Genomic DNA, 26,720 nt, shown 5'->3' with positions numbered 1-26,720 from the left:
GGCATAGACTGGTGTCTCATGAGGTCATTAAACAGGGAGACGGTCATGAGTGAACGTAGAGGACGTGAACCCACAAGGTATTTACAGTGTTGGCAAATCACTTGGTCGGAAATGTCAAGGACTGGCCCCAGGGGTCTTGAAGGACTTGGGCAGGGAGACAGCCTAGGACACTGCTCCAGGGAGGACAAGACTGTGATGGAAGGTGTGGAGATGGGGCCAGATGAGAGTCAGGAAAGAACTAGGGGGAGGGTGTGACTGAAGCAGACTTTTCCCTGTAGGGACTGGGAGACAGTGGTTTAAGGTGGCAGGCAGCACGGTGGGACATGAATGAGTTATTGTGTTGATAAGATATGATGTCTTGGTTTGAGTTCCTTCAAAACCACACCTTGAGGGAGGAAATGGGTACAAGTAGTTTATTCAGGAAGTGACCCCAGGAAGCATGGGGAGCAAGTAGGAGAGTGAAATGGGAGGAGAAAAAGCCAAGAAAGGGCATGTGGATGACAGGGCTGTCACTGTGGGTGACCGGGACTCATGCCCCGGGGGGTCCTCCAAGAGTCTTGAGGAACACTCAAGTGTTGTTGTTGTTGTTTTCTTGGAATCAATCATTTATTACAAAGTGAACATCTTTAATTTTTAAACTTATATTCTTTTTTTATTCCTTCTTTACTGAAAATGAGTAAACAGAATTTCATTCAAACTTTACAGATACCTTTCTGTTTAGCCAAAGATTAAGCATGAGAAAGTTCAACCCAAAGTGAGACTTCCCTGCCCAACAGTCAAGCATCTGAAAGTAAAGCTGAGAACACATCTGTCAAGCACAGCTGAAGCTTTCCAATGAACGTGGAAGTAAATAGTGACGCAGTCACGGGCAAGACTTTAGGATGGTCCCACCGAGGCCCGAGGAAGCTGAGGCTTCGATCCACCCAATTCTATCTTATTGGCTTGAGGTTGCTGCTGGGGCTTTAGCTCCTTGGCACTTCCGGCCTCCCCGGGAGTAAGCTGACTGTGACCCTAGTATGAAGCCAGAGAAAGTCTTCAAGAGAAACTGAGGGGGTCAGCCATCCATCACCCTGTATGGGAACCGTTCTCCAAACTGCAGGGGAGCATAAGAGAGATGGGTGGGCCATTAGCTTCTCCCATGCAGTCTTCTTGCCTTCCAGGAAATCTCTCAGAAAGGGGGGTTGGTTTCTGTATCCCCAGCTGCCCCCTGTATCCTTTCCCATCCACCCCCCAGCGTCCCTACTCCCTATAACCTTCCTAGGTAATCGGGTGGGGTGGAGGCTCAAAGGCAGCTTTTGCTTTTTATCAGGTGACTAAGGAAAGAATTTTTAATTATGAAGAGTCAGCTGATTGAGAAATGTTTTGGGAGAGACAGGTTCACCCAGAGCCTTGAAATAAGTTACCTTCTAGGCTTCTGCCAGATGTCAGGTAACTCGCAGCCAGAGAATCCCGTGATGCTTAGTTCATGAATGCGTATCATCATCTTATTTTCTACAAGACTGACAACTGGGAGACATCCTTCAGTCAACACTTGAAATTGCTACAGTTGTAAAGTGACAAGTGACTTTAGATGGACACCATATCTAGGAATTGAAAATAAGAAAGGAACTAAACACACTTTTAAAGCTTAATCAGGAAAATTACTTTCAACAGAGACCTTTCTGGCTCTTCTAAGAGCAGCTGAGAGCCGAAATGATCACAGAAACTGTGAGCCGGGAATGTGGTGAGTCACCCTGCAGCTGAAATGATGAAATTCTCTGTTCGTGACACACGTAGTCACCAGTGTAGCGACTGAATGTCATGTCACAGAGCAGACAAGAACACGAACACAAAGAAATAGGACAAGCAAATTCTATGCAACCAGCCTAAGTCCCCAAATAAAAGGAAGCAAATCTCTTCACATAAAAGTAGAATCATCTAGGAATTGATTTCCCAGCCCCCTCACGTAGCATTCCTTTTCACACAGATTATTTTTTTAAGTTGATTTTTAAAAATATATATTCTATTGATTTTTTTTTTTTTTTTTTTAGAGACAGAGGAAGAGAGAGGGATAGGAAGATAGAAACATCGATGAGAGAGAACCATTGATTGGCTGCCTCCTGCACGCCCCCCAACAGGGGACTGGGCCCAAAACCCGGGCATGTGCCCTGACTGGGAATCAAACCAGTGACCTCTTGGTTCCTGGCTCGACGCTCAGCTGCCAAGCTACACCGGCTAGGCTAAGTTGATCTTTTTTGGAATGGAGAGATGACAGGCCTGTTGGGGACCAGAATAACACAATCATCAATCTGGGTGTTTGAGGGGTCACCTTGCTCAGCTCCTGGTTTCCAGGTGGAAGTGGCCACTGGCGATGGCCTGAGGGAGTCTGCGGGAACGGGGTTCTGCAGTCTTCTTCAATGTCCCGGCTTGCATGTTGTAACAGTCCCTCCAATACAACAGTCCCTTCCATGTCACTGTGTGTGTCTGTATGACTTTGCAATAATGTCTCGTCTGCCTGCTCTGATTCACCTTGTCCCTCTCCAGTCCAGTCTGCACACAGCTGCTAGACGAAGGCTCTTAACCCCCTCTGCTCATGCTGTCTCTTCTTGATCCAGTTACATTAAATGTCTCCCTCTTGGTCCAGTTGCGGTAAATGTCTCCCCCTGCCGCTGGTTTACTAGGAGATTCAGACTTCTCTGGGAGTGTTTGCAGATATGGTTTCATCACACCAATTCCACCCACCAATGTGCAACCTGGGTTCTTTCCATTGCTCTCTTCACACTGTCCTCACCCCACACATCAATTCCTGCTTCTACGCTTGTGTTGTTTCTCCCATCTTGAACGTCCTACTCCATCTTCTCTGCCGATCCAAATCCTTCCCTTTCTTTAACATTCATCTCAAATTCACCTTCTTTGGGAGGGTTTTCTTGACTACCTCCAGCCCATATAGGTCTCTCTATTCACTGAATTCTTAAAAAAAAAAAAAAAGATATATATGTATAATTGATTTCAGAGAGGAAGAGGAAGGGAGAAGGAGAGATAGAAACATCAATGATGAGAGAGAATCATCAATCGGCTGCCTCCTGCATGCCCCCTACTGGGGATTGAGTCCAAAATCCGGACATGTTGCCCTGATCAGGAATTGAACCCTGACCTCCTGGCTCATAGGTTCTTATTTTATGTACAGCCGGCACCATAACTTCAATCCTTGGTATGTGTTAAGCTGCTCTCCCCAAATAAATGAGGTACGCCTTGAGAGCAGAGACTATTGTTACGCTTCGTTTCTGTCCCACACCATCTTTACACAACATTTGGCACACTTAATCGATCCTTCAGTCCATCAGCAAGCGGCGACTGAGACCCGCTCCACATGGTTACACTGTGGCATTAGCACAGATGGAGTCAAACAACGATCCTAATGGAAAAGCCTGCACTAATTGTGCACGTGTTGACACTCCCAGGAGGCACAGAGAGGTCCCCTAGGAATAAGTGCAGCTGGGAAACAGGACTGCGAGTTGAATTTTGTACCTGCAAGTTTCTAGCCCACTTCTGATAGCTCCAATCTGAACGCCTGTGGAGAAGGCCACGCTTTTGGAATTGCATTCTGGAATAAACACAGAAGGTTGATAAGCATTTAATTCAGCCTCTTAAACAACAGAGCTCCAGTCATGCGGATGCACTTGCACCTCAGTTCTTTCTGTATTTTAACCGGGGGGATCTTCATGGAGACATTTGTGATCACGTGCCTCTTGCCTCTTGTGAGCAGTAATAGGCATTTGTTCGCCAGTCTGAACGCGGCCTGTGGACAAGCACCACTGAGCAGAGGGAGGAAAGTGCGCCTTAGAGGAAGCAGGTTGCTCCGCTACCCCATGCCCTGCGCATCAGACCCTGTAAGGCCCTCCGGACACCGGGCTGCTTATGTTGTATGTCAGCGATTTTCAACTGGTGTGCTGCAAGAATTTTAAAAACATGCAATAATCCGGTGTGAGGGAATCAAAGTTATACCTATTGTTTTGGGCAGATGGGCAAAAAAAAAAAAAAAATACATTTTGAGGTGTGCCGCAGAAGTTTAGTAATTAGTTGATCTGTGCCAGGAGGTGAAAAAGGTTGAAAATCACTGTTGCATGTGACTGCGTGCGATGGGAATTAACACATAATTCTGTGCCCCAGCTTTATTGCTGAGGTCCATAATGAGTCAGTATAATTAAGCACCATTTGCCTGGTTAGTTAGTTCAGGTGTCTGCATCTGTCACAATAAAGTATGTGATGTTAAACATGTTTGGATTAGAACCTTCTGGAGCCGATGCCAATGCAGACAGCTATATTAATCACATGGGAGGTTATCTTATTTGAGATTTTCTATGCACCTCTGAGTTACAGTGTTTCATCCATCAAGGGCTTGCTGAAGACATCCGTAAACTTTGATTTATTGCACTGTCCCTGGTACGGAATTAAATAGCATTATACTCAAATATATTGGCTTAATTGACAGGTAGAGATTTAATCCTGTTAATTATCTAGCCTGCTTCAAAGCTGCCATTAACCCCTTCTGAACCGGCAGGACTCCGAAGCCATCTTAGCACCTACATGGGGCTCAGGTAAATCCATCATTGTCCTTCCTCTTCAGAAAGTTTATCCTTGCCAGCTCCCCTTGGTGAGCGGACACGCATGCCCATGAGACAGGTGTGCCATCTCGGGTCGTCTCCTGTCTGACTCCAAACAGCTCATCCGTCTGGGTAAGTGACATCAGGGGGTTTGTAAGTGAGGGTCTCTTCTGGCTTTGAGGTTTATATGTGAGCATTTAATGAGATACAGTGTGTGACACTTGTTCTTTTCATTCAGCATACTTTAATTGAGCACTTACTATGTTCAGGAACTTTGCTGAGCTGCAAAGGTATTTACATGTAAAGACAGTTGAGACCCTCTAGCAACTAACATCACTTATAAATCGTCAAGTACTCTAGGAGAATCTAGGGCACTCATTAATGATAACAGCCTGCGCTGTAATAATAATGCATGCTACTAGGTTATCATGCCACCGAACATAAGGGTAGAACAGTACTTCTAACAAAGGACACCCAGGTGGAAATGTCAGACACTGCGGGAAAGGCATGGGCGAGACGTTTGTAGGAGGCGAGTTCTTTTGGAGCTTTTCAACTCCTCCATCACAAAGCAGTCATGTCCTCTTCCTACATATGGTAGGACCCCCCCAATAGAGCCACCTGCTAAGCCTCTCTACTCCCAGGTCACCTCTCTGTTCCTGGTCACTGTGCTAAGTGTGGAGGGCACAGAGGGGACAGACCCCTCTGCCCTTTGAGAGCTCACACTTGGTGGAGACACGGAGGACTATAATGGAGGGCCCCCCCGGGGGCTATTGGAACTCAGAGTGGACACACGTGGCCTAGGAGGATTCAAGGAAGGCTTCCTGGATAGGAACTATCTGATTTGGCTTTTAACAAATGATTGACAGTTATGAGTTAAAGAAAGAAGGGTGTGTGACTTAGGGAGCGGCACAAAGTAAATAACCTGGCCAGTCATTAGTGTGAACCCAGAGAGTGACCTTAGGAAGCCATGAGTAGTTAGTGTTTTTCAGTAGAAGGTAAGGAGTAGCCACAGCTGGGCGTTGGCCACGGTGACATGGCAGAGGGTCTTGTAGGCCAGACTAGGCGCCTGGGACCCGGTGTTCAGGAGCCAGTGGAACACCCCAAGCAGCACAGTAAACGGTTGTGGTTTCTAAAATTGGTGTATCCAACGCTCAACCTAGTGGGACAGTGGAGCATTTATTGGTGTCTCTCAACTTGAATAACTTTAAATGAAAAAAAAATTGTATGTTCTAGGAATACTTATTGGACCAATAAGTAATACTTATTGTCCATTTTCTCCCCCTCTATCTACTAATTTACCTACCTACACACACACACACACACACAAACACACACACACACACACACACACACACACACACTCACACACATTCATTGAATCATTTGTAAGTAGTTTTCAGGCTTTATAAATATGCTAATGTCTATTTCCTAAGAGCCAGAACTTTCTCTTTTTAAAACAACAATAAACATTTATCAAAATCAGGAAATATGACATTGATATAATACTATCATCTCATCCAATCTCGCTAATTATGTTAATAATGACTGATGATATTTTTAAGAACTATGATTTTAAAAAATTAAATCTGGTTCAATGCAAATATCTTTCAATTGCAAATTACCACTGAAACATAGATTAATCTTTATAATAATAAAACTGTTTTTAGATTATCATAAAAATAAAGGTACTGGATTTTAAAATTCCCACAAAGCTCATAGATTTTCGGATCCACATTTGAGAACCATTGTTGGAAGCCAAGGTGGAGACAGGAAGAACTGTCTTCATTGTGCAGGTGTAGATTCTTCTACTGTTTACACTAGAGTGTCAGAAAGCCAAGCAGTGAGGAAAACAGAGGTCCCATCTCTGTTCAGCAAAGTGGAGTAAGAAAATCCTGATCGCAAGCTGAATACAGAGCTAAAAGGGAAGAGAGTAAGGTCAAGGATACTCCCCTCATCTGTCTTTTGCAAGCACCAAGTTTGAGATAAACAGAAAGAGAGAAAACATGGGGAGAAAGATACAATTTTTTTTATTTCTTTTTTATTTTTATTCATTTCAGAGAGGAAGTGAGAGAGTGAGAGAGAAACATCAAAGATGAGAGAGAATCAATGATCTGCTGCCTCCTGCATGCCCCACACTGGGGTTCGAGCCCAAAACCCAGGCATGTGCCCTGACCGGGAATGGAACTGTGACCTCCCCGTTCATAGGTTGATGCTCAACCATTGAGCCACACCAGTGGGCAAAAGATACAATTTTCATGGCTCATTGGGAGGGCAGATCTCCGAAACCAGTGGGAATGTTAGAGGGAAATCTGACATTGTGAGTAGTACGTAAGAAGACTCAGGCTCTACAAGAGAGAATAAAGTAATCAGAGAAGCAGCTGAGATAAAAAGGCAACAAGGAGATAGTGGAAATAAGAAGGGGTTTCATGGAAACTAAAAGGCAAAATATTTTTTATTTATTTAAAAAAATGTTTAAGAATCTTTAAAATTCACCTTAGAGGCAGTTAAGGACAGAATTGAAACTGTGGCAAATAGGCTCAATGATGGGGCAGATACCCACTAAATTTAAAAGGGTTAGTTGGGACAGGCACAATCAGGAGACTTGGCAAGAAGCACAATCATTGAGACTCTTACAAACCTCTTGGTTTTTTATGAGGTTGGCAGTACAAATAAAGGCAAAGGGAACGGTCATTAATAGATCTACTGCAAAGTTGGAAACCGTAAACAGAGTTCCTATCCTGCATCTATGCTCCATTACCAAAGCTGATCCTAAATACTAGGCTCTAATGACAACCTCAATAAATTCAAATGAGCGGAAATTACTACGAGAATTCAAAACACAATGCAGAAACTTTGGGGTCACAGTCTGGCTTACTAAATTTCTTAATCTGTAAAGTATTAATATTATATAGGTGTTGTGAAGAGTAAAGGAGTTTTTATAGAGCATATAATAAGCACTCAATACACATTAGCTATTGGTATTATTACTAGTGCTATTACTTTTTGGTCACACCTTTTATTACCCTAATTAATACAATTTTGAAGGAATCAACTTAAACTTCCAATCAGTTAAGATAAAAAAAAATCTTAACTACTGTTAAATCAAACAGAATATCAAATGTAATTACAAAACAAAGGAAAAATAACAATCAGCTATGAAACTATGGAATCTATTGGAAGGCAGCCAAGCTCTACTAATAGGTAAATGCAGAGACTCAAAACGATTTTCTTATCTGGGGAGGGGAGGGGAGGGAGAGGTTAAAAAGAGAATAGTAAGCCCTATCCAGTTTGGCTCAGTGGATAGAGCATCAGCCTGCGGACTGAAAGGTCCCAGGTTTGATTCTGGTCAAGGGCACATGCCTGGGCTGTGGGCTCAGTCCAACGTGCACGAGGCAGCAAATCAATGATTCCCTCTCATCACTGATGTTTGTATCTCTCTCATCCTCTCCCTTCCTCTCTGAAATCAATAAAAATAAATTTAAAAAAGAGAATAGTAGGAACAAAATAAATCTTAGGAAAATAAAAGAAATAAAATGACAAATGTAAAAGCAGACATCATTTTTTAAAAAGCAGAAAATTAGTATAATTTGGGAGGCAAAACAGCAAAATATAAATTTAAGTTTTACAAAGATGGAGACATAGGCTGCTTCTAGATAGCAAGACAGACTACTTTAAGAATGTTAATTTTTCCTAAATTTATTCTTTAGTTAAAGACCCAATGAATATTCTAATGGGACTATTTTTTTTTTTGGAAATTGATAATATAATTATATGGTTCATCTGGAGAACAGGTGGGAATAACTAAGAACATTTAGAAAACATTCTAATAATGTTAAATTCATCTGAAAAGTCTAATAGCTAAGAACATTTAGAAAACATTTTAATAATGTTAAATTTATCTGAACAGTCTAGATTCAGAAGAAAAGTTATTTTGAGAGCAGACTAGCATCAAATTAATAAGAACCTTAGCCAACCTGCTTTCTTATTAAAACATTAATTGCATCAATCTGGAATTAACACCTACTCAGCCCCAAGTCTAGATATTTTTCTCTTTGATGCTCAGACCTCTAAATTGAGTAAGAGAAACAGGTTGAGGATTAATTGCTCGTGTCCCCCAATATGAGCTCAGAAAAACAGTAAAATCCTAAAACAAAAATATATTTGGATCTTATTCAAATGGGATCGTGTGTATTTATTGAAAAATTTTCCAAAAAAAAACCACGATTTTAATCACAAAAATGATGTGGCAAGCATGAGCCATTTTTGTTATTTTCAGTCCATAGGCTTTTCTCATTTTTAAACTTGGAAGTTTGGGAAGGTTGTGGTCAAGGACAAACATTACCATTTAAAAACATTTTCTAGAACAATTCTAAATATGGGCTTGCTTTATACTTAGAGTCTAGAAATAAAGCAAGTTGCTTTCATCTAACCTCTCAAGGAAAGGATGGGAGTTTGATGATGGGGAGGGGGCCTGGGGAGATTGTTGAGTGGGACCGATTAGGCGCAGGACACCTGAATCTAGCAGTGTAAAGGTGGGGCAGAATCCTCAAGGGTTCCCCCATCCTTCCCCACTCACCAGTATGACATGGAAAGACAGGGAGTCTAGAAGTATGGGGGAGTAGTAGAACAAGCAAATGTTAGTGTCGGTGCTGATTTCTTACAGTTCCATAACTGGGCCAGGGGTTAAGAAAACATGTTCTGGAGCCCAAAAGACCATGAAATAAGTCCCAGCTGTACCATCGACTAGCAGCCTAGTGTTAGACAAGTTCCTTAAACACACTGACACTCAAGTTTCTCATCTCTGTATCAGGGATCTCAACAAATGGTAGCTAATATTACTTGGTATAAGAGATTGTGGTCAGTGTAAGTCTAAATTTCTTAATAAGGGGGTAGTAGGAAATGCATAACTGTAAGTACAAGGAACTCTAACAAGTAAAATATTGGGTATAGATATTTTTACTGTGTGCATGTGTGTAGTGGAGGGATACAGAGAGAATCCTATATAATAAAAGGGTAATATGCAAATCGGCCAAATGATGGAATGACCAAACGCCCACGGCCCCTCACCCTGGCCGGCTCTGCCCTCCAGCGGGCTCCCCCACCCCAATCGGGGATGGAGCCGGCTGGCAAACCACCCATGGCCCCTCGCCCCAACTGGCCCCGACCCCGAATCGGCCCCTGGTCCCAGCTGCCCTGGCCCTGATGGACCCCATCAGGGCGGGCTGGCTGGACCCCACCAGTGCACGAATTCGTGCACCAGATCTCTAGTATAAAAATAAAATACTAAAAATTAAATGAGGCACAGCATGAGGGAAAACTATAGACATTGGTTCTGGTTAGAAATATTAATGACTGACAGAAGAGAACATCCATAGAAATGTGGTGTAAACAAGAGATGACAAAAAGAATGGGTGGTCCAGAGAAGTAGTTGCAATTTAGATTTGGGAGAAAGAAAGGATGCTGATATCAAAATATCCAGTCTTTGAGGAGTCAATCAGAACTTCATTCCTGTGTTCTAGGGAGGACAAAGAAGTTATGGGGAGAAGATGTTGGCATGATGTCAAGGGTCCTGCTGCACTGGGGTGACCTCTGTCTGAGGTCATGCTGCATGGGGGATGCTTACATGACCCTGAGCACTGGGAGAAAGTCAGGCATAGTCCACAGGTTCTCTGTGGAAGCTGCTGTAAGAACTCAAGTACAAGAATTATAACCATGAGCACAAACATTCCTGTGCTCTTTGTGCCTCTTCCCACGCAGATCATTAGACGAAACAAATTAGTATTGGCACCATGTAAAGCTTACAGCAGCACTGAACTCTCAACTCTCTTCCAGCATATTTCTTATCTTTCCCAAGTTGTGGTCCATCTATTTATCACGTAAAGAGATTGAGAGGGTATTGATGACCACACGGTGCATTTGGAGCAGACAGAAGAAAGGGCTATAGCTCACACTTTGAAAAAAATGAGTAGATGGGTTAACAGGCTATAAAGCCACTGGCTTGACCTGAGATTTATAGGAATAAGACTTCGAACCTCATAGAAGTAGATTCTAGTATTACTTATCTATAAGTACCAAGATCTTAGCTCATATGCCTCCACCAAGTTGCCTGGAAGGTCTAGGAAAGATAGAAGGATGAGAAAGTCCTTATAGAAATTCAGAAGTTGTTGTGTGTTTTTTTTAAAATATATTTTTATTGATTTCAGAGAGGAAAGGAGAGGGAGAGAGAGATAGAAACATTAATGATGAGAGAGAATCATTGATTGGCTGCCACTTGCACGTCCCCACTGGGGATCAAGTCCGTAACTCGGGTGTGTGCCCTGACAGGGAATCAAACTGTGACCTCCTAGTTCACAGGCCGAAGCTCAACCACTGAGCAACCCAGTCAGGCCAGGAGTATTTTTAAACAGAGATGTCGCTGTCTCTGCCCTTTCCTGCATTAACTAAAAGGACCTTTGTCTCCCTATCTGTGTTCTCTGGAGAGGAAGGAAAGATGAGAGAGCTATAGAGAAAGGAGGAGAGGGCCAGGCCAGCCAAGCTGTCTTTTCTCCACACTTTAAACTTATTCTTAAATAACCTTGAGCAGAGAAGTCACACAGCTCTGTGCCATGGAAGACAAACTCACAAAGCACGTGCTTTGTTTTATGGATTATTTCCCATTCATTACAGAAATCTGACAGAGAGACCCTGATAGATCCGCCCTCCCCTGCTGAGAGCCTAGGGCAGTAAATCTTTTTAATGTTCCAGTTCCTCCCAGAGCCGTGGTCGGCAAACTGTGGCTCGCGAGCCACATGCGGCTCTTTGGCCCCTTGAGTGTGGCTCTTCCACAAAATACCACGGCCTGGGCGAGTCTATTTTGAAGAAGTGGCGTTAGAAGAAGTTTAAGTTTAAAAAAATTGGCTCTCAAAAGAAATTTCAATCGTTGTACTGTTGATATTTGGCTCTGTTGACTAATGAGTTTGCCGACCACTGTCCCAGAGCATCCAAGGCCCGCTGGAGGTGAGGGTGTCTCCTGAAAATGCTCTGCATTCGTTATCTTGGCTACACAGTGACACCTACAGTTTTCCTCTTACCCTGTTCATTGGATGACGCCAGGTTGGGCCAACTCCAAAAGCAACATCTGGGCATGGATTCTCCGTGTGGGTCACCACCTCGGCCGCCACCAGCTGATGTCTGATTTGAAGGTCTAGGTAACTGCACAAGGGAGTTTCCTGAAGCCCTGGTACTTCTCTCAACAGTTCAGAGCTGTTGGGGCCAGTATGGCGGTGTCTTGTGTTCTCAGAGGCCTGTGGGGATAATGCTGGGAAAGCTCTCTGAGATCGGACTCGCTCTTTTATTGCAGCACTCAGCCAGGAGCACCTGGGGTCTGGGTCAGGAGATGGTTTGTGTGACAGATGCCCCCACTCTACTCAGCTGCAGTTCGCAGGCACAAAGAGATGAAAAAATTGCTATCCCCTTAGTAGCTGGTACCGGAATTTATCTTAGGAAGAGACTTGCCTCTTGGAGAAAAATGCAAGCTCACTTGATAAGCTCACTTGTGTAGTCAATTCCTTTGAAGCATAGCTGTTCTCCGGTGCTAAGGTTTCAGAGAAAGAGCCAGAGTTATTCTGCATAAGGAAATAAATGTTATTTAGGGTTTTATTTGGTCTTGGAGAGGGGGAAGAGAAGAATACAAAGGAGAAAGCATAAAGTAACAAGAGGTGGGGAGATCATTGTTGCACAGTGAGATTCATCTTCACTAATATTATTAAAAACCATAACATGATTGGGTTTCTTAGGGGAACAAATGAGTGGGGCTAACTTTGTGTATATTCTGGCTCTTTGCAAAACAGAGGTCCCAGATACAGATAAAGGAGGGGAGATGGATACCCCAGTTGCCATCAGTATAGCTAGACCAGGTTCCTTGTCTTTCAGATCAAACCTGTGCAGCCTACCTGGTCCTTGATTATGCAAATTGAGCCCAAGGGGCCCAGGATGAGCTTTGACAGGTCTGTAGCCCAGGGGAGATGCAGTTTAGAAATGACAGACTACTCAGAAACTACCAAAAGGGAAGTAAAACTACTCCAACTACCAGCTCCTCCGACCTTCTTCTCTCCTCAAGGAGGGGCCTCTCAGGCTCAGAAGGGCCTCAGCACCTGGACCCCCTGATGGTTACCAAAGCTCTACCGTGTCCAGCAGGGCTCTGCCTCTGACCAGTCCCACCCCATCCCACCCCATCCCATCCCACCCCACCCCATCCCATCCCATCCCATCCCATCCCATCCCATCCCACCCCACCCCACCCCATCCCACCCCATCCCATCCCACCCCACCCCATCCCATCCCATCCCATCCCATCCCATCCCACCACACCCCACCCCATCCCATCCCATCCCATCCCATCCCACCCCATCCCACCCCATCCCATCCCATCCCATCCCATCCCATCCCACCCCATCCCACCCCATCCCATCCCATCCCATCCCATCCCATCCCACCCCACCCCATCCCACCCCATCCCATCCCACCCCACCCCATCCCATCCCACCCCACCCCATCCCATCCCATCCCACCCCATCCCACCCCATCCCATCCCACCCCATCCCATCCCACCCCATCCCATCCCATCCCATCCCACCCCATCCCATCCCATCCCATCCCACCCCATCCCACCCCATCCCATCCCACCCCATCCCATCCCACCCCATCCCATCCCATCCCATCCCACCCCATCCCATCCCATCCCATCCCACCCCACCCCATCCCACCCCATCCCATCCCATCCCACCCCATCCCACCCCATCCCATCCCATCCCATCCCATCCCATCCCATCCCATCCCACCCCACCCCATCCCATCCCATCCCATCCCACCCCATCCCATCCCATCCCATCCCACCCCATCCCACCCCATCCCATCCCACCCCATCCCACCCCACCCCATCCCATCCCACCCCATCCCACCCCATCCCATCCCATCCGATCACATCCCATCCCATCCCATCCCATCCCACTCCATCCCATCCCATCCCACCCCATCCCATCCCATCCCATCCCATCCCATCCCACCCCATCCCATCCCATCCCATCCCATCCCATCCCATCCCACCCCATCCCATCCCATCCCATCCCATCCCATCCCATCCCATCCCACCCCATCCCATCCCATCCCATCTGATCACATCCCATCCCATCTGATCACATCCCATCCCATCCCATCCCATCCCACTCCATCCCATCCCATCCCACCCCATCCCACCCCACCCCACCCCATCCCACCCCATCCCATCCCATCCCATCCCATCCCATCCCACCCCATCCCATCCCATCCCATCCCACCCCATCCCATCCCATCCCACCCCATCCCATCCCACCCCATCCCACCCCATCCCATCCCATCCCATCCCATCCCATCCCATCCCATCCCATCTGATCACATCCCATCCCATCCCATCTGATCACATCCCATCCCATCCCATCCCATCCCACCCCATCCCATCCCACCCCACCCCATCCCATCCCACCCCATCCCACCCCATCCCATCCCATCCCATCCCATCCCATCCCATCCCATCCCACCCCATCCCATCCCATCCCACCCCATCCCATCCCATCCCACCCCATCCCATCCCATCCCACCCCATCCCATCTGATCACATCCCATCCCATCCCACTCCATTCATCTCATACTCGTTCACAGAGCACCTACTCTGTGCCCGTGCTTCACCAGGCTGTGGGCACAGAGATAAGCCACACCCAGTCTATGGGAAAGGAATTCTCTGCACCACGGGTGGCTGGGCTCCCGGGGAAGAACCCTTATTCCTCCTTGCCTTCTGAGTTCGCTACTGAGATGCAAAGCTTTTCCTCTGAAGAGGTTTCCATCATGTCCCCGTCTTCAAGATCAGTCCTGCAGAGAGGTTAGCTTAGAGCCTAGCATTTCTCAGACGTTTTCATATTTTCTTATATGCAGTTGCTCCCTGTGCTTTCTGTTGCTGTTGGGACAAATTACCACTAATTCAGTGGCTTAAAGCAACACAGCTTTATTCTCTTACAGTGCTGGAAGTCTAAAATGGCCCAGCAGGGCTGTGTTACTTCTGGAGGCTCTAGAGGAGAATCTGCTGTGTGTGTGTGTGTGTGTGTGTGTGTGTGTGTGTGTGTGTGTTGTGCCATTTTGTTTTGCCTTTTCCAGATTCTAGAGGCAACCCGCATTCCTGTGTCCTGGCCCCACAACACTCTAACCTCTGCTTCCTTCGTCACGTGACCCTTTTTCTGACTCTCTCTGCATCAGGACCCCTGTGATTACACTGGACTCTCCTGGCTAGTTCAGGATACTCTCCCCATCTCAAGAGCCTTCATTTAATCATCCGTGCAAAATCCATCACATAAGACCCATGCTGTTCACAGGTTCTGGGGATTAGGATGTGGGCATCGTTAGGGGGCTATCATCCAACCTGCTTCATTCCCCAAAACACAAAGACCAGAACATGGTGACCCTGCCCCTTCTGGAGCTGTATTTGGTCTGGCAGAAGGGGCAGGGTCACCGTGGTTCGCGCAGGTAGCATGGTGTCTGTGTGACGGGAGACCTCATCTCTTCCAAGTCCTGCCCCGAGTTTCCTTAGACACGTAACTGCCTTGTCCTCGTAAGTACCCATTACTGGGTCTTACTGTTCTCTCGATGGACAAACTGCAAACCCAGAGAGGTTACACATCGTCCCAACGTCATCCAGTAACAAATAGCGCCCAGCCCTGTCTGACCCTGACCCCAGGCCCTTCCTGAGAGGAGCAGACGGACTAGGGAGGAAGAACTGGGCTCCCCCCGACACGCCATCTCATTCCAGAGAGACAAGATGGAAGACAAACATTTCCACGTAAAAACCTTTCTTTCCTTGGGCTGTTCGACACCCTCTTTCTGAGTGGGTTTGAGGGGAATGGTGACTCGAGCGAAGGAAAGCCATTGAGGGAGGTTCTAGAGGAAGGGTTTAGAGAACGAACGGGATAACGCATGGTGTCCAGACGCGGCCAATGTGGGCACATTTCTTTACTTCTCACCTGCTGTTTCTGAGTGGTCCCCAAGGTGTGGAGGCCAACAGGGACTAAGAAAAGCCACTTTCTCCTTACAAACTGCGAAGATTGTGTGGGACTCTGGTTTCTGCCACCTGTTCTAGGGGGGAGTGAGGCCAGGTGGGGGGGGGGGTCAGACCAGGTGAGGGGTCAGGCCAGGTGGGGAGTGAGCCCAGGTGGGGGTCCCGCTAGGTGGGGATCTGGCCAGGTCGGGGATCATCCTGAGCGAGGAGGATGAGGATGGCCTGGATGCTCAGCTTCCTGCTGTGAACACCCCGGGCCCAGTTCCCAGAGACTCTCCACCTTGTCCCCGGCCCCTTTCTGCCACTATTGAGTAGAGAAGGCTCATTGGCCACAAAGCCTGAGTGGATTTGCTGGGGGGACGGTCCCCCGTTTCAAGATGCCCCCGCCTCGCGGAGGTTTGAGTGGGAAAGGGTGACTGATGACTCTGGGTCGGTACTATTGATGCCCACGGGCCATTAACCAGCTGAGTTATAAACTCCCACAGCAGTAACGCTGGCTGGCTCCAGACCATGTTCCTGACAGCGAGGGGCCTGGCAGGAAGATGCTGTTTACGTGATCGCTGCCACCTGAACCCTGAGGCCGTTTTCCTCAGCTTTCAAACCGCTTTTGTGCTTTTTGGTTTTGGAGTTTGTTCCTATGGCCACACACACACACACACACTCCCATTTTAATGAAATCAGGGGACATCAGCATGGCTACGCGTATCAGTGTCGCATGGAGAGGCATCTTTCTCGCTAGAGCAGGGCAGAAAGGCTGCTTTGTAGTGTATTCGTATTTTTAATTATTTAAAGCAAAATTCACACACACTGTCGTTGCTGGTGAACAGAGGTCAAGTTCTTATTTTTATTTTCTCTCTTGTATAAATAAGCAAGAAAGGTTTTCTAGCTTCCAAAGTAAGCTGCCAAGGGAAGAAAGGCTGTGACTAGCTTTGAATATAGTATCAGATTCCTGGTGAAAACTGCATGTGCTTTTCAACGCATGCTGCTAATAGTTGGGGTTTGGTTATACGTATTGATGGGGGCCAGGGCTCGTGGGAGCCACGCTAGGGGACGAATGGCGGAAGTGAAAGGCTATTCCTCAGGGTGGAAATGACCTGTGTGTTGCTGCAGAAAAGACCCAACTGGCGAATCACCACACCCAGAAGAAAAGCAAGCGAGATAGCAATTTAAATAACCAGAGTGTCTGTGCCTGTGTGTGAGGGGAGGTACCCACAGGCCTTAGGGTGGATGGGTGAAGGGCTGTCCTTGGTTGAGCTGGTTTCAGAGGCTGGGGCTAGTGGTTCCCAGAGGAGCAAGGCTCAGGACAGGAAAGCCATTGCCTGTGGTGTAGGAGGAGGGGGTGCAGTGATGCCATGGGGGAGGGGAGGAGCTGGCTCCCCTCCCCCCTGCCCCCCCCCCTGGCCCCGCCATTATGCAGTAGAGGGTCAAAGGCAGACCTGAAGGACCTGAGTGAGGGCAGCTGCCGTGGGAACTCTGGAAGGAGAGGAGATGGAGGATGCGGAAAAGGCGTTGCCTGAGTTTCTCAGAGCCAGAGAGCTTGGAGCATGGCAGTTTGGGGACTCAGGAAAAGTGCTACTGAGGAGCACTTGAAGTTTCCCAGTGGAATCCTTGGAGCGGATGTGTTTAATCCACATACCTCGTATGGATTCTGTGCTCAGCTGCTTTCTCGAGCCTCACTCGGGTCCCAGTAGGAAACAGATGGAGCACTCCAACTGGGTAATGGGGGAAAGCTTAACACAGGGACTATCTGCAAAAGTGTGGGCGCCGTGTGAGGAAAGCCAGGGATAGCCTAGAGCTGGGGACAATGTGGGGAGAGATCACCGGGAGGGGAGGAGAGAATGCAGTACTGAAGCTGGGCGGTGGAGAGGACCACCTTGGGAGAGAAGTACGTTGACCTGGAACAATCTACCAGGGGAGCATATGGGAATAAATAGCCCAACGCCTCTCTCCCTTCACCTTCCAACCCATTGGCTAATCCCAATATGAAGCCAGACATCATGGATGGGCTGGCAAGTCCAAAGTCCGTAGGTGAATGGCAGGCTGGAAATTTGAGTAAGAGCTGATGTTCCAGTCTCCAGTCCAAACTGAAAACTCAGGCAGAATCTCTTTCTTTCTTTTTTTTTTCCAGGAAACCTCAATCTTTGCTCTGAAGACCTTCAACTGATTGGATGGGGCTCACCCATATGATGGAGAGTAATCTGCTTTACTTAATTAAAGTCAACTGATTGTAAATGTTAATCACATCTAAAAACTACCTTTACAGCAACACCTCAGCTGGTCATGACAGTCTTGTCCAGTGGACACATAAAATTAGCCATCACAGACCTTGTGGCGGGGCAAGATGGAAGCAGAGTTATGCTGAGGCTCCATCAGGACCTTACAGCTTAAAATTACTCTCACGTGTGTTGATTTATCTAATCCTCAAAACCATGTTGTGAAACAGCTATCATCATCATTTCCACACGTTGCAGCTGAGGCCTGGAGAAGTTGTAGCCCAAGGACGCAGCTGGAAAATTATAGAGGCAAAACTCAAACTCAGGTCTCTCGACTCCAATCCTAGACAGTTCTAAGTGAATAACACAATATTTTAAAGACCATTTATGAAATAACATAATATCGGGAGCTTACTTAAAAATGATAGCGTGGGGGAGTGAATGAGCATATGAAGGAACATAATTGGCCAAGTGTGGATAATTATTGGGGCTGGGTGATGGGTATGTAGAAGTTCATTGTATGTTTCTCTATATCTTAGAATAGGTTTGAGAATTTCAACAGTAAAATGTTAAATACAATCTCGCAGCTTTGTGAGCAGTTTGCTATCTTCTAAGTAGAGCTGTCCATGCAAGCCTGCTCATTCGTAGCCGAATGAACCCAAGCGCTTTGACTCTAACCCTGCCGTTCCTTCTGAAGGGTGTTCTTTGCCAAGGAGCGAGGGAGGTTATGACAGGTGTCTGTGAGGTCAGGTTGCAGAGCATCTTCTGATGACACTGACCTTTCGACCATGTAAGCTGACACACAGGTCTTGCCATGTTCAGTGTTCACAACCACAGACTCTGCAGCCGGGCTGTCTGGGTTTGACCCCTGCCTCTGCCACTTACTAGCTATACACCCTGTGCAAGCACCCTCTGCTCCTCAGCTTCACCATCTAGAAAGTGGACAAGGACGGAGCCTTCCTCCCAGATTTATTCCGAGGACTGAATGAGTTAATGTTGCTAAAAGGCTTAGCCTAGTGTCTGCACACAGTAGATTTTATGTAAATAAAATAAAATAATTTTTTTTTTAATCTTCTCATACTCTTTATTCCCTCCCTCTTTAGGCCACAGAAGCCGTCACCAGATCCGAGGCTCTCCTGGGGATTCCGTGAGCCGACTTGTGCCGACTTGTGCCGACTTGTGCATCTGTCGCATTCTTGGGCAAGTGGCTGGGAAGCAAGACACAGTGCTTGGGGTTTTGGTTTCCCTCACCCAGTCAGCTGCCACAACGAGACTGATTTACATCGCGTTTTCATAAAACCAGCAGGTGCTTTTTCTTTAGTAGTTTTTCTTAAAACCTCCAGTTTCTGTTCTCCAGGGGCATCGCTTCTTTGTCCCGTCTCCTCCCCACCCAGCCCTCACAACTCTTCAAATTTGGGGGAAGCGTTATCCATCCAATGATGATGTCCTCAGTGAAGTGGAGGAAATCCAATTTATCATGTCCTCTCACTGCAGACCCTCTGACCATCTTGACAGCTTCCGCTCTCTCTAGTCCCTCAGCTCTGCCTTGGTTTCCCTACTGAGAAGGGGACTCTTCTGCTGTCCTGTGGGTCCTGAAACTAACACCCAAGAGAAGGCTGGACATTCTCAGGGAGTCTCTCAGCTTCCTCCAAGGCACAGCCAGGGACAGAGAGGTCGTGAGGATCAGGACAAGCAGGGTGAGCTGGAGCAGGGGTAGGGCAGACCAAACTCCTTTACGGCAGCAGAAGGAACCACACTGTGGAGGGAAAATAAATAGAGGGGCCCAGGGCAGCAGTCCAGCCCCCCCCGCCCCCCCAGGGGCACACTGACTGTAGGAGCAGCAGGCGAGTGGGGGCCCAGCACACTGGCTCCAGGCCCCTCGCCTGCCTCAGCCACCGAGGAAAAGACGCTTGTAGGCCTTGTTCATCTGCTCCAAGAAGATGAAGGTGAGGACGGTGTGGGGGCCCAAGCGGGCATAGTACGGCGTAAAGCCCTTCCACAGGCTGAAGAAGCCCTCGTAGCGCACGACCTTCGCCAGCACATCCAGGCCGTTCTTGTACTCCGGCTTCCCGTCAACCACTCGCATGTTCTGGATCCGGGTCTTGACAATGTCCACGGGCATGGAGGCAGCGGTGGTGACCAGGCCACTGGTCATGCTGGCCCAGAAGTGCAACAAGATGTTGTCGGAGAAGTAACCGGAGTCCAGTAAGAACTGCTTGGATTGGAAGTAAGAGGCGAGCTGGGCAGCATTGACGACGACCGCCCGAGCCATGGTAGGGATGCAGCCCCTCCACAGTGTGGGGACCCCCTCCTCCCGAGCGATGCGCATCAGGGCATCAAACACGTTTCTGTAGCCGCGGCGTTGGTCAGCGGGGAGCCGGCCGTCGGCAGTCATGCGAACCAGAGCCACCTCGGCGGGTGTTCCCACAAAGGCACCGGTTGCACCGGCAGTCATGCCGAGCAGGGCCTTCAGCAGGAAGCCGGGAGGCGCGCCGTCCGCCCCAGTCAGGTGTTCAAACAGCACCGTGTAGATGCCAAGGCGAGTGGCGGTGTAAGTGGCCTGGCGCAGCAGGCCGGCGGACAACCCGGTGTAAACGCCCCTCAGCCCTTCTGCCTCAAGGACGCTGGTGAGGGCATGGAAGCTGGTTTTGTACTCCCGCGTTTGGGCTCCTTCCCCGCTCAGCTGCATCCGGTTCTTCACCAGGTCCAGGGGTTGTACAAAAACTGTAGCTCCCATCCCGGCCAGGCCCCCAAACAGGAACTTGACTGAGTTAGGGGGCGTACGGGGTTTCCCGTCCATCCCGCCGGCCCCGGGACTCGCCGTTGGCCCTGGACACCCGGTCCCGTGCACGCGCGCGCGGCCCCGCTCGCGCCCGAGGTGACCCCACGCGCAGCAGGGGCGAGGACGCGCGCATGCACACAGGCCGGCAGCTCCCTAAAATAAAATATTTAATAAAATCTACAAAACTCTCTTTCCATGAATCAACTTTTGTCTGCATGCAGTTTTCTGGTTCCCTTGTCTTTCAGCACTGGAAGAAAAAGCATTGGGTAAACCACTCATTCACTCAATTATCATTGAGGCCCTATTTCATTCCCATTATAGTGATGGTGATAAAGATGAGAGTCTTTGACAACAGGAACACAGTTTAGTTGGAAAAGGTGGACCGTTAACTAAATCAATAGTTATTTTTTGTTGGTTTGTTTGTTTTTGTTTGTTAATCCTCACCCGAGGATATTTTTCCATTGATTTTTTAAAAAAACTTATCTTTGTTGATTTCAAAGCCGAAGTGAGAGGGAGAGAGAGATAGAAACATCAATGGTGAGAGAAAATCGTTGATCAGCTGGGGCGAGACCGAAACCTGGCATGTGCCCTTGACCGGAATCGAACACGGGACCCTTTGGTCTACAGGCCGATGCTCTATCCACTGAACCAAACCGGCTAGGGCAAAATCAATAGTTCTTAATATTTACTAAGACATAGACCTTTAGAGAATTGTATGGAGATTTTAAATCACCTCTACAAAATACTCATAACACATAAATTATTGGGTATAATTTAACTCTAGATACTGGGTTAAGAACCCCTAAAATAAATAATTATAAATATTATGATAAATAGTATGCTAAGAATACATTCCGTGTTTACCTCTCCAGTCCAGTTTTTCAACACTGCCCTCCCCTCTCCCAAGTTCTGCTATATGGACCTCTTTTATTCTTTAATGAAACAAAGAAGTCTTGCTTGTACACCTGAATTAGAAAACACAGCAAATAAATAAACCCACACCTTATGAACATATATATGTATTATATATGTAACATGAATATATATATATTTACATACATACTCCAAGGTGTGTATATCTATTTATAAATTGTATAATGTATTATTACTACCATTAATATATCAAGACAAGGAAAACTATAAAGATTCAACATTAACAACAGAGGATGCAAATCCATATTTCAAAAAGATTTGGTGATAACTTTATATTCTTTAGGCAGAATCCTTGTCAGGTCTGATTAAATCGTTGTTTTGATCTCATAATGTGGCTGACAAAGAGCTTGTACGAGGAATGTCAGTTCAGGAGAGAATCCTTGTTCACTGGTACTTACATTATTAACTTTACCTTCAATCAGTGACTGCTTTGCAGGAGCCTCTTTAAGCCACGTTTTGTTTTGCAAGAGTTGGTTTAGACCAGTGGTCGGCAAACTCATTAGTCAACAGAGCCAAATATCAACAGTACAACAATTGAAATTTCTTTTGAGAGCCAAATTTTTTAAACTTAACCTTCTAATGCCACTTCAAAATAGACTCGCCCAGGCCGTGGTATTTTGTGGAAGAGCCACACTCAAGGGGCCAAAGAGCCGCATGTGGCTTGCGAGCTGCTGTTTGCCGACCACGGGTTTAGACTAAGTAATATGCTCCACGAGTTTGTGTAACAGACACATGTGAGCTGCCCATGCAGACATGGCCTTTCTTCCAGAACACACCATGTACTTTCTATGGCACGTGGCCCTCTGACACTGAGGGAGTCGCCGGTTTCAGCCTGTTCATTAGAGAATAATAGAGCTTATTTCTTTCCTATCTAGTGAGATTAAAAATTCAGCATACGTAGATGACTATTTTCTTCCTGCGTCCTCATGGATTCCCTTATGTACCCTGGGGGAATGAGCACCTATTTATTCCCCCAGGAATAGAGTCTCCCCAAATTCTGTTTGCTGCCCACTTGCTCTTGGCCTCATTCCTACACTCTCTTAAAGGTCTCTGATTTATAACCTCCTCTGGGCAGCCTTGCCTAACCCTCCTTAAACCATTTCCTAGAGTTTCTTCTTAGGGCAAATACCTGTTGAGTTTCTATTATGCCAGAGTTATCTCCAGGTGGGCAAACTGAACATGGCCCTGCGTTTATCAAGCTTACGTCCTAGAGGAGTTGTAGTCATTAATCAAGGAATGATACAAATAAATATGAAATTATAATTGTGCTAAATGTGTTGACGGAGGAGTGCAAAATGTGATGAAAGCATAAAGAAGGGGGGTTTGGAGAATCAGCCTGGGGAACTAATATCTAAAAGATCACTAGACAAAGGGGAGGGAGAGTATCAGGGGAAGGGGCTAGCATATGCCTGGGGCAGAAGGGAGCATTTCTTTGAATATCTATATATATAAAAGCCTAAGCAACTGGTCAACCAGTCGCTATGATGCGCACTGACTACCAGGGGGCAGAAGCTCAACGCACAGGATCAGGCTCCCTTCTATCTGGATCGGGCCTTTGGTAATCAGGCTGAAACCAGCTCTCTGACATCCTCCAAGGGGTCCTGGATTGGGAGAAGGTGCAGGCCAGGTCGAGGGACCCAACTGGTGCACGAATCCATGCATTGGGCCTCTAGTTTACTATATTTTTCTAATTCCTTGTAGAACTGTCCCTGCTCCTCATTTCATGCTGAGCTCTGGGAGAGCAGAGACCATGTCTGTCTTGTTAACTACAACTTCACCCTCACCTAACATAACGTCTGCCACATAGTAGCTGCTCAAGAAATACTTGTTGAATGAATGAATGAGCATATAGGAAAAGTGATAAACCCAGACTGGGGGCTCAGAGAAATCTTCTCAAAGGAGACAGCACCCGAATTGAGATATAAAAGACAAGCCGATTTCACTACAGGAAGAAGCTGGGAGAAGTGAGGGAAACGAGTGGCAGTCATGGGAGCAAGATGTGTCAAAGGACCTGCAAAGGCCCCCACCCGCAGTGGCTCCTGCTCTGGGCAGGAGGGACAGAAGGTGGTGCAAAGAGTAAGGCTGGAGGGGAACTTGGGAGGGGGCATGGGGAGCCCTGCATGCTGGGCCTTTGAAGGATTTGACCAGGTGGGAAGTGTTGCCACATGGGTATAGCAGTGAGGGCAGGGCTATGGTAGATACATTGAGATGAAGAGAGGTGGACACTACAGGTGGGTGGGGAGTGATACCACCCACCAAGAGGGGCCATTGGGAGAGCAGCTGTGTGTGACGGGGCTGATGGCTGCAGAGTTGGCCACGCTAATGCAACATCCCCAGGCGTAAGCTGTAGTGGTTCAGGCTACTGGGTCTGAAGTCACCTGTCTCCTCTGAATTGGTGTAAGGAACCTCTATCCACAGCACTATCTAGGGCACGAAAGTGGGTAAGATTCTTCCCTGTCCTGAGGTGGTTCCAGACTATTGGGAATGAGACATGTAATTTCACGTAAGGTAGGATTTGTTCAGTAAGAGAGGAACCAGATGGGAATTCGGAAGGGAAAGAGCAAAATGTCACTTCTGGAGGGGGTGACAGGACATGGGGATCTGCTTAGAAATGGCCACACAGAGTCACAGTCAGCGGTCACCCCTACTTTGTGGCAGCGGCAGCAGGAAAATGTGTCTGTGTTGACATTAACCTCAAAAAGCTCACTGGCCCTTTAAAACCCATTCTCCACGGTGACTTTTAAAAATAGCCGTTAGTGTGGAGCCTTTATGAAAGTCTAAATAAATTACATTCATTGGTTTCCCCTTGTCCACACATTAATCTTCTCAAAGGCTGTGGTGCATTAATCAGGCCCGTGCTTCTCCTGCGATTGCCTTTCCCCGGACGGTCTACGTACCTGAGTGCATCCCATCGATTCTAGCACCTGCCTGGGCCCGGGTGGGGAGGGGCGGGCTTGGGGCTCACTGGGATTTTTCAGGCCCTCAGACATCAGGGCTCTCTGTGGCAACAGTTCACACATGGGCTGAGAGTTGCCCAATTCCAGGCCCCCCCCCCCCCCTTCTAAAAGTCCTGGGAGCCTTGCCCCTCCCTTCTCAGGGATTTATCGAGTTGAACAACTGAGTAATTTAATGCTATTTGGTTAGCTACCTCCCAACTACCTGCTTCGATAAACCTAGAAGTGGCCCGGCTGGCGTGGCTCAGTGGTTGAGCATCAACCTGTGAACATATAAGTTGTGAAACCAACTGTTGGGCTGTGAACGCCTGAGTGGAGTGAAACTGGATCAGAGGGATTGCTGGGAGCTGCACCTGCAGTCCTCATCCACACGTGGACCTGATTCAGATGACGAGGTTCTGCACGTTGATGCTAAAATGAGATGAGACTTCTGACGGTGTGGGTAGAGAGTGGGTGTATTTTGCCTGCGGAATAAATGTGCGTCATCAGGGCCAAGGATGGATGCCCCTCATGATCCCTGCCTCCTGCTATTCACATCCTTGTACAGTCCCTCCCACATTAGACTGAATTTGGGTTGGATGACCAAGAAAATACATCAAAGTGACTTCATTCTGCCCTGGCCGGTGTGGCTCAGTTGGTTGGTCACCATACCATGCACTGAAAGGTCACTGGTTCGACTCCTGGTCAGGGCACATAACCAGGGATGCAGGCTGGATCCCCTGGTAGGGGGCCTGCAGGAGGCAAGCAATTGGTGTTTCGCTCTCACATTGATGTTTCTCTCTCTCCTGCTCCCTACCTCTCTCTCTTTAAAAAAAAAACAAAACAACACACACAATAAAAATATCTTTTTAAAAAAGTGACCCCATCCCCTCATAATTCCTGACACACAGAAACTGGGAAATAATATGTTTGTTTAAAGCTTCCCAGTTTGGGGGTGAATTTTTTATACATACACTTAGCATGTGGGTCTCCCCTTGGTCACCAGCCTCCCAGCCCTGCTCCAGGCAGGAGGACAGAGAAGGGAACAACACCCAAGTGGGGAGACGCCTCCATCGGGGGTCAGCGCATCTCTGCTTCTCTCCATGGAGCAAGAACCGCACACCGGGCTCTCCTGGGCCACGGAGGAAGTTGCGAAATCGTCTTGTTTTTCAGCTGAGAAAAATCACTGCCTGGAATTGAAATCAGGGTTCAGTTAGTGAGGGAGAGAGGGAATGGATATTGGAAAGGCAACTGTGTTAAAAGAGATTTATTTCTGAGTGTGCTACATGTTACATGTGGGACTGAGAACATAATGCTTGTCTGACAAACTAAGGTGAATGGAGATTGCTGCTTATGGGCAAGGCCACTCGCCTGGGGACATGAAGTGACAGGGGACCCATGTAGCTTCTCCAAGGGCTGGGGCCAATATGCTTCAGACCAGACCCCTTCACAGTGAAGCTGCTGGAGAAGGGACATAGGTAGGTTTCTCGGAGATCGGTATGCAGGAGCATCATGAAGCAATGTTTGCAAGAACAACACCTGTGAGGGGCAAGGGACACACAGGACTGGGCAGAGGGAGGAGTTGAGTGGCAATAAAGTGGCCTTAGAGACCACAGCGGACAGTCTGGGGAGCTCTGGGGTTAGGATGACCCTTCAGAGTTGTCCCACTTTGAGGACAAGAGAGCCAGGCCTTTATCCGCCCTTCCCCTCACTGACCGTGTATGAGAGGGGACGTGGCCTTGGAAAAGAGGCTGTGTTGGGCTGAGGTTGGGGCTCACCTGAGAGCCCTCAACTGCCATGGCTCCTAGCAGCTGAGAGAATGGGCCCTCGGTCCCCAAAGGGTGGGAAGGTCTGGGCAGAGTGCCCTGAATTCACTTCTGGGGGCTTTAGGTCACGGTCACAGGAACAGCCACCCGCTCCTGCAGAATGGCCCTTGGTGGCATGTGAGAGCTGGAACCGGGGTGCACGAGTAAAGCTCTTCCCCAGAAGGGCATCGTGGTGTTCCCATGCAAAGGGGCATCTCAGCCAGCGAGGAGTCCCAGAGCCCGCAGCGGCCGGCCAGCTCCAGCAGCAGCGCCAGGGGGTTGGCAATGCATGTCACACGCTGTTTATTTGGATCCAGCCAGACCCTTCTGCAGCATTTAATTGTCATGACTATCATGTCGCAAGAGGCAGCTGAGAGACTGAAATGAGCTCCCAATTTGTCTTTGAAAAATT

At 47.7% G+C, this 26,720-nt stretch overlaps 1 protein-coding gene across 1 annotated transcript; it reads right to left on the bottom strand.

Moving 5' to 3' along the window:
- Window positions 1-19,743: 19,743 nt before the first annotated feature.
- LOC307108230 (mitochondrial 2-oxoglutarate/malate carrier protein-like) lies at window positions 19,744-20,632 on the bottom strand (the record flags this gene model as incomplete). The annotated part of the gene is made up of 1 exon (XM_079786031.1): window positions 19,744-20,632. The coding sequence occupies exon 1, from the start codon at window positions 20,590-20,592 to the stop codon at window positions 19,744-19,746; it is 849 nt and encodes a 282-aa protein (XP_079642157.1). The 5' UTR covers window positions 20,593-20,632.
- Window positions 20,633-26,720: the final 6,088 nt, after the last annotated feature.

Source organism: Cnephaeus nilssonii (genome assembly GCF_951640355.1).
Source record: "Cnephaeus nilssonii genome assembly, chromosome: 12".
NCBI classification, from domain to species: Eukaryota; Metazoa; Chordata; class Mammalia; order Chiroptera; family Vespertilionidae; genus Cnephaeus; species Cnephaeus nilssonii.
This window is presented reverse-complemented; position numbering and strand designations above follow the sequence as displayed.